Source organism: Ictidomys tridecemlineatus, chromosome 9 (genome assembly GCF_052094955.1).
Source record: "Ictidomys tridecemlineatus isolate mIctTri1 chromosome 9, mIctTri1.hap1, whole genome shotgun sequence".
NCBI classification, from domain to species: domain Eukaryota; kingdom Metazoa; phylum Chordata; class Mammalia; order Rodentia; family Sciuridae; genus Ictidomys; species Ictidomys tridecemlineatus.
This window is the reverse complement of record NC_135485.1, coordinates 129,898,589-129,914,112: the sequence shown is the minus strand read 5'-3', so window position 1 is coordinate 129,914,112 and position 15,524 is coordinate 129,898,589. Positions and strand designations below refer to the sequence as shown.

At 37.8% G+C, this 15,524-nt stretch overlaps 1 protein-coding gene across 1 annotated transcript in view; it reads right to left on the bottom strand.

The window, feature by feature from the left end:
• Positions 1 to 260: 260 nt before the first annotated feature.
• The window catches only part of Gypa (glycophorin A (MNS blood group)), a 29,315-nt gene continuing 14,051 nt past the window's right edge, over positions 261 to 15,524 (bottom strand). The window contains exons 3-7 of the mRNA XM_040293260.2: positions 9,164 to 9,253; positions 7,616 to 7,651; positions 6,102 to 6,187; positions 4,672 to 4,750; positions 261 to 1,413 (exon numbers count right to left, since the gene is read on the bottom strand). Of these exons, the coding sequence (XP_040149194.1) occupies positions 1,385 to 1,413; positions 4,672 to 4,750; positions 6,102 to 6,187; positions 7,616 to 7,651; positions 9,164 to 9,253 (320 nt within the window). The 3' untranslated portion in view covers positions 261 to 1,384. The remainder of the gene's footprint in view (positions 1,414 to 4,671; positions 4,751 to 6,101; positions 6,188 to 7,615; positions 7,652 to 9,163; positions 9,254 to 15,524) is intronic.

Sequence of the window (15,524 nt, the reverse complement as noted above, 5' to 3'; positions counted from 1 at the left end):
TCTTATGTCCTTTCTTAGTTCAACATTTTATGTTTATTTGACAAAGTATACTTGGAAGTGCCTTGACCCTTGGGTCATTCATTGGATTAAATTAACCTAATAACATTCTTAAAGCTATTTCACAAAAATACATACCAATAGTCATGTTGTCTTCTTTTTTCACTCTTTATTTTAAATAGGTGAGTTCATACAAAAACATTCTCTGAAAATATGAGATTTAGATTTTTTAAAAAAATTTATTAGAAAATAAATTTGTTTCCAGGCCCAGATATAAATACACAATTATTTACTTAATTATCGCACAGCAATGTAAAGAAAGAAACATTGATTCTTATTCTTTTGGAAAATAGACTATCACAGGAAGGTCTTTCTTATCTTTGTATGAACTTTTTAAGTTTGGCTCTAAATGAGTGACAGCTATGTAGCCACAAAGCCTTAGCCTCTTATATCTAGAAACTTCTTTTAGGCAATTTAAAGCATTTTATTAATGAGAGAAACTAGAATGGGATGGATTAAAGAATTTAATTGAGGAAACATGGAGACAGCTATTAAAACAGCATGTCAAGTTTGTACATCTTGCTGCCCTTAAGAGTTATTAAATTTCATTCATGAGAAAATTCTATTCATTCTTCGCTTTCCCAGGACACCCTGATCACTCACAAATCACCTCCAGTGGAGAACAACACAAGAGCCAGAGCTTCTGTTGGGCTCTGCTGTCAGACAAGTTATTTTACATGGGCCATTTGTGTTTTTAATGGGGAAAGTCTTTTTAGTTGATTTATTCATCAAACGATAAGTGTATAAATGTGAGTGTTATTACATAATTAATGGCATTTTTCCAGTGCAAGCTTTATTCATGTGAGTAAACTATTATCATCATTAATGCAATACTGTATCTTGTCTGTTCAGCAATGAAGGAAAACAATGAGGACTTCATTGACCCTGTAGTTTATTTAAAACAATGAAAGTGAACCTAAGAGTTTAGAAAGAGAAGAACTTATACATAAAGGAGATGTTATAAGACCTTCATTTGACAGTGCCATCATTAAGATTATAATAGGATAGAATAAGTCAGTCTTAAAAAATAGCAGATGAATTCAGCAGAAATTTTAGGTCAGATATCCTAAAGCAATTAATTATAAAGATTATGCTAACACAAAAGCAAGCATGCAAGGAAGGAAATGTACACTCTTTATCTTGAAGAATTAATGAGCAAAGATTTTTTTCCTCATGGTTAAATCTCTGAAACACATTATGATGAAATTTGCTTCCTGAAATGGTACAACGTAGGTAGCTACATAATCTACTGATGGTTCCAATTTTTCACTTGACTAATGTCTTTGAATTCTTCCAAAATCTGGCTTGGTGAGCACATTCTCTTTGGTTATTCTGTAGAAGGATTAGAGGCAGGAGCTACAAAAGAGTGGTACATGACATGGTTATTTTTAAACACATAAAGAAATCATTGCACAAAATAAATTTCAGGATTCTAAATTCTTACAGTTGTCTTTGAATATAAGTAGTAAAACAAAATGAAAGGCATCTCCATGCAATTTAGCTGTATTGGAGATTTTTTGGGGGTGGGGTGTAAAGAAAACACAGATTTTTTTTTTTTTTTTTTAGCAAATCTATTCTAGAAGCCTTATAAGAAACAAATATAATTATTTTGCTTCTACTGTCTCAAGAGCTGGGAAGCTAATAGATAACAGAGAGCTGGTCTATGAGGCAGACCAGAATGCCAAGCTACTAAGTAACTGGGTTGAATTATATATGCCTGTTTGAATGACAAGCTTGCAAGTCTATAAGATCTTTTTTAGGAATAGCTTTTTTCTTTCTTTCTTTCTTCCTTTTTCTTTTTTCCTGCATGGAAACTTACTTCTGAGTTCCTTTCTGATTCTAGTGCATGAAAGAAGGGCAAAAGTAAGCTCGTCTTCCCCATTGTACCCAGAATATTCACCTTCTTGGTTGGGAGGTTGGACTAACGTTTATGGATTTATTTTTATGTCTCAGGGAGCACATTGAAGGGATGCGAGAGTCTTTGCTATTATAGAAACAGGGCATTTTCCACTATTCTCTTATTTGAGTGCTATAGGAACTATACCCCAAACATTCCCTATGACAGATGGTCCAGTGGGGTCACATGGGGGCAGATGACTTACTCTCATTCCTCACTAAGCACAAAGCACGTGCAAGTTCAAGGAGGTTAAAGCAGTTCATTACCTTAATTGTTCCCTAACATTGTTTCTTGTTGAGAAGGAATAGTCACTCTCACCTTTCATGCCTTTGACTTGTAAATCAGTTTAGAAAAATATTTCATAAATGGACAAAAACATTTTCAATGACTTTGAATTCTCTGGCATTTCCTGTGTGGGGGCATTCTGTTTTAGAACTCATTTCACAAACTTACTAAGATGCTGTGGGTAATTTCATTTACACAAATATAGGGAAGTTAAGGGAAGTTAAATGATTCTACACTGGTTCGCCTGTCTTTGCACTGCCTTTACACATATGTGAGACATAAACAGAGAATGAATCAGATCATTCATCCTACTGACGTGGAAGTGCATGTGATTCTTGGGGACACTGTATTCTGTCTACTTCTGTGGTTTTGCTAAGCTGCCCTTCCCCTAGAACTGCTTGCCCTGGGTCATATCCATCTCTTCTTCATGAATGACCCCATGTGATTCCCTTTCCAGAAACCTTTGCTACCTCTGCCTGTCACTCTTCTACCTTAAAATGACTCCCTTCAATAACCACTTCTCTTTCTTCCATTAGACTCTCAACTTCTTAAGACAGAGATTCATATGAGTACATAATGTGGGTGTGATATCCAGGCCACAGTAAGCATTTAATTCATGCTTGTTGCATTTAATTGAATTAAATTTACAAGGGCATTCTAATACACTGTGGTGTGTTAATTGCCCCAAACTTTTATGGCCTACTCCCCAGAAATTCAACATTGCATTTAAAAAAAAGGAGGGGGGGCAGGGCTGGGTTGTGGTTCAGGAGTACAGCGGCTCACCTAGCACTCGTGAGGCACTAGGTTCCACCCTCAGCACCACATAAAAAGGTATAATGTCACCAGAATAAGTAAGTAGCTCGAAGTGCACAGAAATTTAGGAAACAAAATACTAGGATTTAGGAGGCAATGATTCCCTTTTTAAACTGCATCAAAACTTTTTTTTCTTTTTTAATAAGGCAGACAGAAGAGGGCTATTTTACAGATATTTGTTCCAGCTGCAGGTCTCATTATATGGTAATCGAGAGTGAATCTGGCATCTGACTCAAAAGCTTTTGTTGTTTTAAGTATCTGCAGATTGAGTTTAATTGATCTTTTTAACTGAGAATCACAGCTATTCCATTCATTCTAGTAACAGGAACTTCCTAAGACTGTGGAATTAGGTAATAATCATTGTTAAATTTTAAGAATTCACAGGGTAATCTGCTGGGCCAAATCCTGCATGTAACTGTGTAGTTGTGGTAGAGATCTTTTAAACTTTAATTTTTTATGATCCCTAAGTCTGGAAAACCTAGCAATTTCTTAGAAGATAGGTCCTTGATCCAGGGTGGAAACTTTAAATCTGGAGGTTTTCAGGATCCACAAATCTGGCAAGAGTTTTGATAATTATGGGAAAAACTTGACTTGATTTTGTAGAAAGCAGAATAGATCCCTTTTGCTGAGCACTCAAACTCATTCCATGAATTTGTTCTTGGTGTGGACCTTTTCCAAAATAGATATTACTTGGGTTTACACTTCAGGCAAAATATGCTGGGCACTATACGCTTTCTTAGTGATAGGTCATAATCAATGAAATAATTGCGAGGGACTGGGGATTTAGAGAAGCAGGAGAAACTGTAGCCACTCCTCAGCTTTTATGAATTGCTGTCATGATGATATGAGGATACATTTTCCCCCAGGGGAATACTAATATCTGGATTTGTTTTCAAAATGTAAAAATCTCCAACTTTTTAAAGGTTGGCAATAACTTCTCTTTTTGAAAAACACTATGTGGATCGATACTGTTCTGCGAGAACAAAATGTACCTGCAATTCTCCACATTGACTTCCCACTGTGGAGTGGAAGTGCAAACAGGACCAAGAGCTGGGCCAGCTGTGCAGAGCAGGTCACTGAGGAACGGAGCCTGCAGCTCCCAGGCTGGGCACTTAAAGGCTTTATTTACCTATGGTAGCTCATTTCATCCTCACTAAGCTCTAGAAGGTTGATACTTCACTATCTTAGGAGCTTGCCTAAGGTTACAACATGCATAAATGTTGGAATATGGATTTGAATTCAGTTCCTGGCTCCACGTCTGGAACTATTCAAATTATATCTAGAGTTGGGTCTCCTAGATACATAACACTGAAGTTTGGGAAATAATGAAGTACACAAAAGAACTTGTTTTTTCTCTTTCACTTATATTTGATTTACTTTTTCTTTCTTTCTTTCTTTTTTTAAAGACACTCTGTGCCTAGGGAAGAATCTCACTAAGATAAAGACAATTTTCACATTACAAAAAAATTAATTCCCATTACAAAGAAATTAATCTTATAAAAGTAACATTAATAAAATAGAATCTAAATGAATCCTGATTGGTTATCCCCTCCCCAGCTCAGAAAGAAATAGCTTACTAATTCATTTCCCTCCCAAAAGGCAAAAGACAACCCAAATACCTGTCTGTCCCATTTCAGCAGAACTTAAAGGCAAGTCTGTGTCTTCCAAGGAGACAGGTTTTATGACTGGTGGACTTTTCTATGAATAAAAAAAATCAGAAAACCATTAGCATCACATTTCAAAATCAAAGACAACAAAAATTAAAACACCTCAGATTAAAAATATTTCTTCTACAGTATTTTTTCCTTTTGGCTGAAATTCACTTTGTAGAGTTTTTTTTAAATATTAATAAACATTGATTTAAACTTACACTTACATTTCTAAATAAAATGTGTTTGGTATTCAGTAGGTGCAATATCACCCCATATACAGACTCTTCCATATGTCCTTGTTGTAATGAATAGTGAAGATAGAAATAAAAAGAATGAGGGTATGATTCCTTAGTTACGTTAACCAGATCAAAATTCTTCTGTAAACACGTAGAAAATTCTCTAGATTTTGCCAACTATTTCATTGACTTTTTCAGGTTTTATAACACTGACCAAAAGAAAATACTTTCAGCAAGTATTCTCAAATAGAAGATGATTTTCCTCTGATATTTATACTTCAGACAGGAAAATTCATCTCATATTCAAATACTTTAAAAATCTCTCAAAATTCAGGTTAATAAACAACTTTACTTAAAAATGACCATAGATCATAGAATTGGGTGATTATTAAAGTTGCCTAGAGAAAGACTTTAAAAGGAAGCAGACAAGAAGCACTGTAGGTAGATTTGCCATCATTCATGTTGATATGGCCCCACCACAGCTGTGTGGTCACCTCTGCGAATAAGCTTTTTTAAAAAAGAGTTCAGATAGTGCTTATGGTCTAAAGACCACAGAGCGAGATTAAGAATAGAAGATGAATGCACACCCAACTGTACCCATCTAATGTAGTTAGGAATTTAGGATGTAGGATACAGATCCAGGGACAGCATCAAAACTACACAGATAGATGTTGTGTCTTAGGTGGAAGGTTATGTATTTTGGGAAGCTGTATCACATGCATTTAAAAATAGCTTTAGAGATTTTTAAAAATCACAGGCTAAAAATTCATGGGTGGATTTTGAAAAATCTGCTTTGGGAAATTTGAGAATAGTAAAGCATTAAAGTTTTAAACACATCTAAATATATATAATACTATTTTAAATATATTGTAGGCTAAGTAAATAGTATAAATTTAAAAATTGACTATTTTATCTGTCTTTGGGAAAATAGGGGATAGATTTCTAAATGGAGTTTACCTTAAATTGGGAAAGGGATAAGGAGGAGGAGGGGAAGAAGATGCAATAATTCTGTTGGAGTGATTCATGTGTCCAATTGAGAAAAAAATTGGAGTTTGATGCAGTTTTGTTTCTCTATGTGTTTTAGTTGTATTCAGAAGAATAAGCCCACCAAGAGTTGTTCACATGGATACATAAAGCAAAATTACAAAACCAAATTCTTACCTTGACCAGTCGCCTGATACAGAAAGAAATTAAAAGGATTGTTCCAATGATGCCAAACATTACCGCAAAAATAATTAATATTATCACTGTGAGAGAAAAAGAGCAGGAAAATTACCAAAAGTGTGAAGTGAACTACCACATATCAATTGAAATATCAAACAGGTAAAATGAGTGATATCTCCTTGCCTGTTCAGAGAAAATACATTAATACTGCATAATTTTATGCATATTTTATTTTCAAAAATTGGGATTTTTTTACAATAAATTTTTGGGAAAATAGAACTCTGTGTGATAGAATCTTTTTTTTTTTTTAACCCAAGCCACACAACTAGTTAATGACAGAAACAAGACCCCAGAGCTCTGATTTCAAGTCCTGTGCTCTTTAAAGGAATAATCATAGATGTGCTAAATAGAAAATCTACCTTAATAGGGGGAAAACCACAAACACTTTCATGAGTTGAACATTACGAGAGAAAACAATGTTTTACTGTATCAAAGGCTATCCAAGGTCCGTCAATGGGTTGCAGAATCATAAGTTTGGTAGGAAACTGGCAGAAACCGTTTACAAATAGTAAATGAAGCCTAGGGAAGCTACGGAATCCAGGTCACCTCTGCTCTGAGCTTGTGTTTCTTCCATAGCATTTTTATGCGCAGTCACTGATACAGTGACCAAAAATATTTTCAAATCCATTATGAGAATGAAGCAATTTAAACGGATTAAGTTAGAGGAAATCTCCATATTCGTAAAGAGAACTGACGGCTGGGGATATAAGAGAAGATGGTGTGCTTATTTGGCTAATTGATTTTGAAAAGATCTATTCTTGATTAGAAAAGCAAAAGCAGCTTTTAAAAAAGTTCTGTCCTCCCACTGATGCTGTGTAGTCCCCTTGGCTTTATTGTATGAGATGGTGATGAAGTTCTACCTCCATTTTTTTTTTTTTTTCTCCATGTGAAATGTGGACACGGGCCAAATGTGAAGGGAGACTTGGAAATGCAGAACAGTAAACGAGCACATAAATTTACTGGCCGGATCCATAGCAGCACCTAAGGAGCAGGGAGCATCACCAGTTACAGTGGAGGTAAAAGGAGCCCCCAGTGTGGGAACCCAGGACCAAGATGGATCCTAAGGCATGAAGGGCGTGTGCTTAGCTTTGACACAGTGCCGATTGATTAGGTGATTTTTAAGCTCCTTGCTTTCTGTATGTTAGGAAAGAGGGAGGTTCAATTGTTTTTATAAGGGAAGAGACTCTTCTCATGGTCAAGTACAAGTTTTTCTTAAGAGAAAATTATCAGGTCATGTATTGTTTTCCAAATTGTTTTAAAAATCAGAAGTGCTTCTGTTAACTCTTAAATGAAAAGATTTACTTGCTTTTACAACTTTCTGTGGCTAAGGTTAAGGACATAGACTCTTCTGGCTTTTTAATATGGATACTCCTTGTTCCTTGAGTATTTAAAAGCAGCAATATGTAATTTAAAGTGGAATTCTTATCTTTCCATAGCAAATGCAAACGTACCTGGTTCAGAGAAAGGGTGTATAATTTGATTTCTTCCTAAAAAGACAAAATTTCAACATAAATCAGAAGAGTAAGATATGTCTCAGAAACCATCTTTTAAAATTAGATTGTTTAGGGGGGGGTTCTTTTTGTTAATCATGCTTTATAGTGTTTTGGTCAATTTTTAACATCAAGCTAATAAAAATCATCAGAAGGTGTCATAGTAATTTTAGTTTGCAATTTTAACTAACAAGTAGAGAAGTCTGCAAACTATTTAATTAAGAGAAAGGGTGTGAGAAAGTACTGGAAGAGCCACCTGTCAACATCCACAAGAAGCAGAGCATTTTAAACAAATGTAAAAAACGACAAGAAGAAAGGAGACACACTGAGCAGCCTTCCACACTAGTTCAACCCAAAGAGGGGTCCTATGGCTGTCGATTTTCCAACTCTCTGCCCCGGGGCTGTCGGAATCCAAATCCTGATTGTGTCCCACTGGAGCTTCTACCCATGGACCCCCTTCCTGTCTGTGGAAGTTTCTAGAACTGCCTGAGAGTTCTAATATGGTTAACCTTCCCCATTCATCCACATTTTGAATTTCTTTTTCTTTGGCACCATGAAGCCCTCTGACTACCAGAGCTACACAATTTTCTCGAATTCCATTACAAACCGTACTTCACACTATGTGGTATCATGTGGACAAGGACTTGGTTATGCTTTTGTCATTTTTTAGCAGTCACATATAGATGTTCGTTGTATACAGGTTCGTTGAAGCTTATCCTCTCTTTCTTTGTGGCAGAGTACATAGGCTTTGGAGGAAAACAGATGGGTTTCAGTAACGTAGATGCCTCACTTAATTGATGGGTGCTTTAGTATTCCCCTTGCCACAAAATGAAGATTATAATGCCTATCTCTTCAGGTTCCTGTGAGGATAAATTAATTAATGCTTGAAAATATTTAGCAAAATGCCATGCTGGCCGTTGCTTGTAGGATACACGGCGTGTAGCACTGCATATGCATATCCATCAGGAGAGAGTTGTGGCGCCTGCCCACCCTTATCTCAGCACACAGCTGGGTTTACAGCTATCACTCATGAGGCACGGGTGACAGGGCAGGGAGCTATGCACTTTGACACAGGTCCTACTTGATCTTTCGGGAAACACGGTGAGGCAGGCATGATTGGCTTCCTTTTAACGTTATGGGATGGAGGCCCTGCAAAACCATTCACTCAGGGTCTACAGGGGAACAGGGCCAGCCAGCTCTGAGGCCCCTGGACCTGCCCACAGGTGTTCTCAGTACCACACTCTGGGATCACTGTGTGTGGGATGAATGGTCCCATTTGTCATTTCTGTGTTTTGTTAGACGGTTTTGATTTCTTGAACCCCTACTGCTATCTCAGCGTGACCTAGGTTCCTTAGCTGGAGGCACAGTTTCCTGGAGGAGCTACAGACAACATGAGACTTCCTCTGCAGTCGGCGTCTACTTAGCCTGTCCTTCTCAGTGTCAGGTCCCATTAAGTAGCACTGTATCAGCATAAGAACTTCAGATCCAATCCTTAAAATAAAAACAAACCTAGTTTTGCTCCTGGGTCGGAGGGGTCTCTGGTGGTGACAGCAGCCTCTTCATCTCTCATTGTAGGAGGGACCTTTGGGGAAGTATTTACTGTATGAAATAGAAAATGAGAAAGGGGTCAAGAATGAGGTGACTGAGTAAACCCTAAAACATATCGCCAAAGATAGTTTTATCCCACATCCCTCCCACGGCCAACTCCAGAATCCCTACCCAGCAGGGACACACCGATAAGGTCTGACTCATTTTCTAAACAGCTGCAAAATGATGGCACCTGCCTCAGTCTGGAGGCAGAAGGCTTTTTTTGCAGGCTTCCTCAGAGATAGTGTCACCTGGGATGTACCAGTATCCCTGCACGCTCAGTTTCCTGGGGAATCCACAGACAACTGTCACTTCTTCTCTGACACCTCTGTCTTCTCTAGGGCAGAGTACCCAAATCAGCTGCCAGGAATCCATTGGCCCCCAAATCATGGAGACAAGATTCATTGTCCCCAAACTGTCCACAATGTTTTCTCTTCTTATAACATTTTTCTTCATCTTGTTCTTTTACTTGGAAAAGATCTACATTTTTTTTTTAAAAACGCACTGTTTCTTATGCAAGTTGACAGGTGGCCTTTTCAACACTTTCTCACACCTTTTCCCTTAGTAGGAAGCTTTGCCAATTTCTTACTCATGAATACTCGCAGGGTTATTAAAAGCAGATACTGAAATTGCTAATGGTAAGACTGACACATTATCTAATGAATATAATCAGGCTTTCCACATGATTCCACTGCATATCTATGAATAATTGCCACACAAATTAACTAAATATCATGCAAAATAGTTGTTAAATGTTTCTAAATTCTTCTTTAATATTCAGGTATAAATATATAAATATTTTTTTAACTACCAACATGGTGACAGATATTTTTGAGGTTCAGAAAACATTAAGATTATCATTATGAAAAGAAATATTTTCCTTAAAATCAATAAAAGAATGCCCAAATTATAAAAATAGTAATGGATGAAGAAAAATAAACTATATCTCTTAGTAAAGTTAGATATGAGCTTTAGCTTGCCACCTACTGCTAGAGAGTGGTGAATATGGGCTATCCATCGTATTTTGTAAAGGTGTGCAGTTTGAGAAATTATATCTATCTATGAAAGTGTTATGAGAACAGATAGCAAAATAACCAGAAGAAAGAGATCAGATGTGTTGAAGGTCAGAAGCAACGGGCAGACTTTTAATAAGAACTCAAAGTCAGCCTCAGGCTGACTGCACAGGAATACAACTGAAACAGGCACATAAAGCTTGCTCCCTCCTCTTCCCTTCCATGCCTAACCACCCCCTTCTATGATTTTTGCCCTTAAACCTCCACTCCTGGTGTAGATCTTTCAATTCAGTGTAGGCCATTCACACTGGGGACACACCTACAGTCTCTTGTGAACACCAAATGGACTCTTCCAATACATAGAACTTGTTCCCAAGATTCCAGGGCTGGCTTGTTTAGAATATCCTCAGTACTAAACAGTGCCGGGACATGAAGGATGTCCAGTGAAACATGAATAGTTATAAGTGATCAAATTATTATGAGAAAGAGGATGAAATGATGGTGTTTGCAAATGAACAAAATGAATTATGCCAAATGCCAAAGGGTATCTTATGGAAAACGAGAGCAACCATCGGAAAAATCTGTCCATAAAAGACCAACAAAACATTTTCAACATTTCCATGATGAGCACACACTTTTATAACTAGAAGGAAAAAAAATCTAATGAAAATCTTGCATGAAACATAAAGATCAGCGTATTAAATGTGTTAAATGTTGAACATTTAACTAAGGCCTTCTAGGAGTTCTGGCTGTGACTATGAACATGCCTCTTCCAGGTTTTCTAACTGTTCCACAGGACCTTGGGCACCACCTGAGTGGGGTTCTGTGGGACTCCACTAGAGAGATGCATTCAGTCTGTGGAATGGAACCTCACTGTTCTTCATGGACACCCAGGAGGCCTTGTGTTATCCAGTCCACACCTGCTTGATTGGACACTCTGCTCCTCTCTCTCTGGGAGTGGAAGCATGCTGTATGTTCCAAGCCTCACGTCCTTTCCATATCCAAACCTTTCTTGTTGCACCAGAAATCCTTCCCTCCCCCACCTCGTCCAGCTGGTTTTCAAGTCTAGGTTCAATGTCACTTCATTCAGAAGGATTTCCCTGACCTCCCCTCATTAGATTTAATCTGAAATCTCCATGAAGTCCCCAGTGCTCAGGGTGACAGGGAAAAGGCCCCATAAAGCCTCAAGACTGACTCTTGCAAATCCAGGTATGTTTCTTGGGCCTTGATGGTTATTGAAGACCTTTTGTGTTCATTTATTTGTCCGTTCATTTACTAAAGTTTTTTTTTTTTTCAAGGATATTCTAACTCAGTAGAGGACAAGTATTTAAGTCTACTAAAGTGCTTTAGGATGGTGGAAGAAATGGGGGGCACAAGGGAGACAGCACTTAAATATTTGATGGAGAAACCATGGAAAGACCTCAAAAAGGTGTTCTTTGAATTTATCTTGAAAGAGGTGTAGGATGTCACCAAGCTCACTGTTCTGGACATGGAGATATAGAGTCAGCGTCTTCAGCAATGTCCTGGAATTTAAGATATCACTGGAAACTGGGAGAACTGTAAGGGACCTCGTGGCTGTGGCATGATGTGTGGCCAAAAAAAAAAACTGAGATGTGGGCGCACAGCAGAGAGCAAGTCTGAAGCAGGTGAAGCACCACATGTTAGGAATCAGGCTTTGGAATGTGGACTTCATCCTTCAGCAACGAAAAGCCAATAGGGGTTTAAATCAAATTTCCATTTGGAGAAGACCAGGGTCAACAGCATAGAGAAGAATTCAACCTCAGCTGCTTAAGCTACTTTCAAAATTCAAGGTAAGGAAACTCAAACCCTACAGTGTGTTCCCCCAACAACCACCAAGTATGTGGCAAAGGAAGGCATGCCCAGAGATCTGCGTAAGAGCACCCCTCGTGTGATCACGAGTGGCCCAGATAAGCAGCCCCTGTGTGGACAAATCACCTCACCACCACCCTGGCCTTACAGTGGGTGCTTATCACTCCCTGATGTTGCCTCCCAGGAAGTTGGCCTGTAGCCTGGGGACTTAGAAGGACAGAAAATTATCGCCATTTATAAAAAGAAATAAGGCCAATGCCCTCAAATAGAATCAAACATCTCTTAAAACTAGCACTTTTATACTTTTAAGTATAAACAAAGTCAAAGAAGGTGAAAAGAATATTTTACATTTATAAGCAAAGCATATGTAACTTTGCGGGGTGGGGAGGTAACAAAATGAGAAAATGTTTCAGGAGAAAGACAGAAAAAGCTCATTAAAATAAGTTTTGAATTTTATAAAAAACAATTTTCACCCCCTAGCAAACAGGTAGAATATTCTTCAGAGGAAAAAGAGCATTGAGTGGAAATTTTGTTCAGAAGAAGTAGAAGTTCTGAAGATGAAAAACTGTGCCCAAGTTGACAGAGCAGAATTCCTACTCTGACACTGGCTTTAAAACCTGACCTATGGTGGGCCACAGTGCCTGTCTCTCCAACTCACATGGAATAACTTCCACCCAGACTTCTAGCAAGGTTCTAAATTTTAGTCAGAACTGGGGACTTTCTGACAGTGAAGGCTACACATTATTTAGGGGAACACTGTCCTTGAGGCAATTTCCAAGAACTGTACACACGTTAGTCCCATCTGAGCATGTCATGTTCTATCTGTGCACTTAAGAAAATGGATCGGTGGCCAAATTTGAGACTGAAATTTACCATTTATGGTCCTAAAAATACCTGTTTTGATTAATTCTTTAGATTTAGTTGCTTTGATACAATTTCTTTCCATAGTCACCTAAGTCAACACAGTAAGGAGGTAAATGCACAAATGCCTTAAAATTTGTTGATAAAAATATTTTAAATCATTTCTCAACAATCTAATAACAGTAGCTGAACTATAAAATGATCTTGGTCATAGTTTTTCCTCCATTGTCTGAGAAAGATAGAAAACCTCATAAGCATTCCAACAGAAATTATACCCCTGCTTGTTTAGCAGTAACAGGAGGGCACAGAGACTTGTTAATGAAAATATGTTCTTTATAAAACATTGTCAGCTTGAAAGAACAATAGCTCCAATCACATAAATAAGCTCTTCTTTCTGCTTATATTTTTTTAATAATTAATTAAAATTTAAATAACTTGCTAGGTATTCCAAGATAAGATTCACTTGGGACAATTGAAAGAATTTTATCAACAACCCTCAAATTAAGTAAACCAGCATCTGGTTGGGAAAAACAAATCAACAACAAAAACCCCACAGTTTACCTGAAAGGACAAACAAAAGAAATATCTGTTTATTCAACCTCAGATGCTTAAGCTACTTTCAAGATTGCAGGTAAGGAAGGAAACTCAAGTCCTACAATGTGTTCCCGCAACAACCACCAACTTATGTTTAAATACTACACTTGATAGCAACAACCCACACTTCCATCTGCCGGTCCTAAGTTCTAAGTCTCTGCTGAACTAAAAGACATCTGCGGACATATTCCGTTGTGCATGGCTGAAAAATATTTATGAATATGTAAATTTTGAACAGGGATTTTTACTAACTCATCTTTAGTTCAGTAAACTGGATGGAAAGCATCCAAGCAAATTTGTAACTACTAAACAACAAATGTAGTTTGCCTAAACTTCTTATATATTGGATTTCCCCAAGAATTTCTCTCTTCCTTTGTGTATTTTTTTGTGCTCAGGGCTCCTAGCTTTCTGTACCTAAAACAGCATTCAGAAACTTGTTTCCATTGTTCCCAGTTTAAAGGTTGGCTTAAATATTATCCTGCTGAATTCAGAATGTACCTTTCAGCTAGAAGGCTATTCACAGAACACCTACTCCAACTCTTTGGTTTTACAAATAAGACATTTGGTATCATAAAAAAAAAATTGATTCGCTAGCAGGTAAGGACAGAACTGAGACAGTCCTGCTGATTCCCAATGTTATTCCCACCTTCCAGATTTCTTAGATGTTTCAGCCTATCTGTCAGTGAACACTGAAGGAGGGTTAGAGTTTTAGATGGATATGTGGAGGGGGGAATTGAAATAAAGAAACAGCCCAGGCTAAAATGGGAGACAGGAGAGTACGATGTGGAGGCAACCATCAGGCCAAGCAAACCTTTTGAGATTGGTAAGAATTTAAGGCTCGAGAGACACATTAGTGAAAAAAAAAAATTAAAAGGGTAGGTTTGGTCAGATTAGCAAGGTCTCAAACACCTAGTTTAAAATCGCATTCCCAGTCCCCAAATGCAATGGCATTTGCTATGATACTTCACACAAAGTACTACATATCTGTGCCCTAGACTGAATCATACAATTTTGAGTTTGGAAAGGGTGAAATGAATTGGTATACCTCCCAGGAAATGAAATATTCCAAATGTGTACAGTTACATCATCTTACAACTTTCCTGTGCATAACATCAGAGGTGTTTCTGAATATCTCACCTCTACTGTTGTTTATCCCCACTTTCCTGAAATCACATTTGCTCACAAAAACTGACCACCCTGTGAAGTCTGTATGGTGGGGGAGGGAACATGAGCAGGCTGCTGCCACAATTTTCATGATACCAAGGAGGGGACGGGGCGATTGTAGACCCAGAATTCGTTGTATTAAGGATACAACTAAGAACCGTGGTACAACTCTGAGCCCCCTGTGATATGCTCTATTCACTGGATCACACGTCCTTCCCACCCTATTGATATTTCTAATGTGAAATATATTTAGAGAGAATGCACTATTGGACAAATGTTCTGCAGTTTTCTCCATGGCAATAATTCTAGTGACTGAGCTCCTGTCACGATACGATAAAGTCAGGTCACACAGCTGCTGGCTTAGTTTTAGTTCCCTCCCAACTTGCACTTGATAAAAGTCTTATCTTGCAAAAGCAAACCTTTCCAAGGATACCCCCTGCATAGAAAATGCCATACATAGTTTCCAAGTCACATAACTCTGTGTTCTAAAGTGTTACAGTTTCTTGACATTAAGATGACCATGAAAATTGACCACAAATTTTATCAGTAGAAGTTTTGGGCAGCTCATTTGTGGTAAAACTGGGACAAAAATTCGTATCCACTGACTTCCGACTTGATGCTTTTTCTGACAGATCTCGTTGTCTTCTACAGAATGAACGTGTAAATGGAATCTTGCCTGTGTCAAGAGGTGTTTGACGATCATTGCCAGGGAGCAGTATTTTAAGAGCAGTATCTTCAGTTTTTTTTCTTGAGCCCCAAAATTGACAAGCTCAGTCTAGGTCAAATTGTAATAATATAGTCAGATGCCCATATCATTGTCA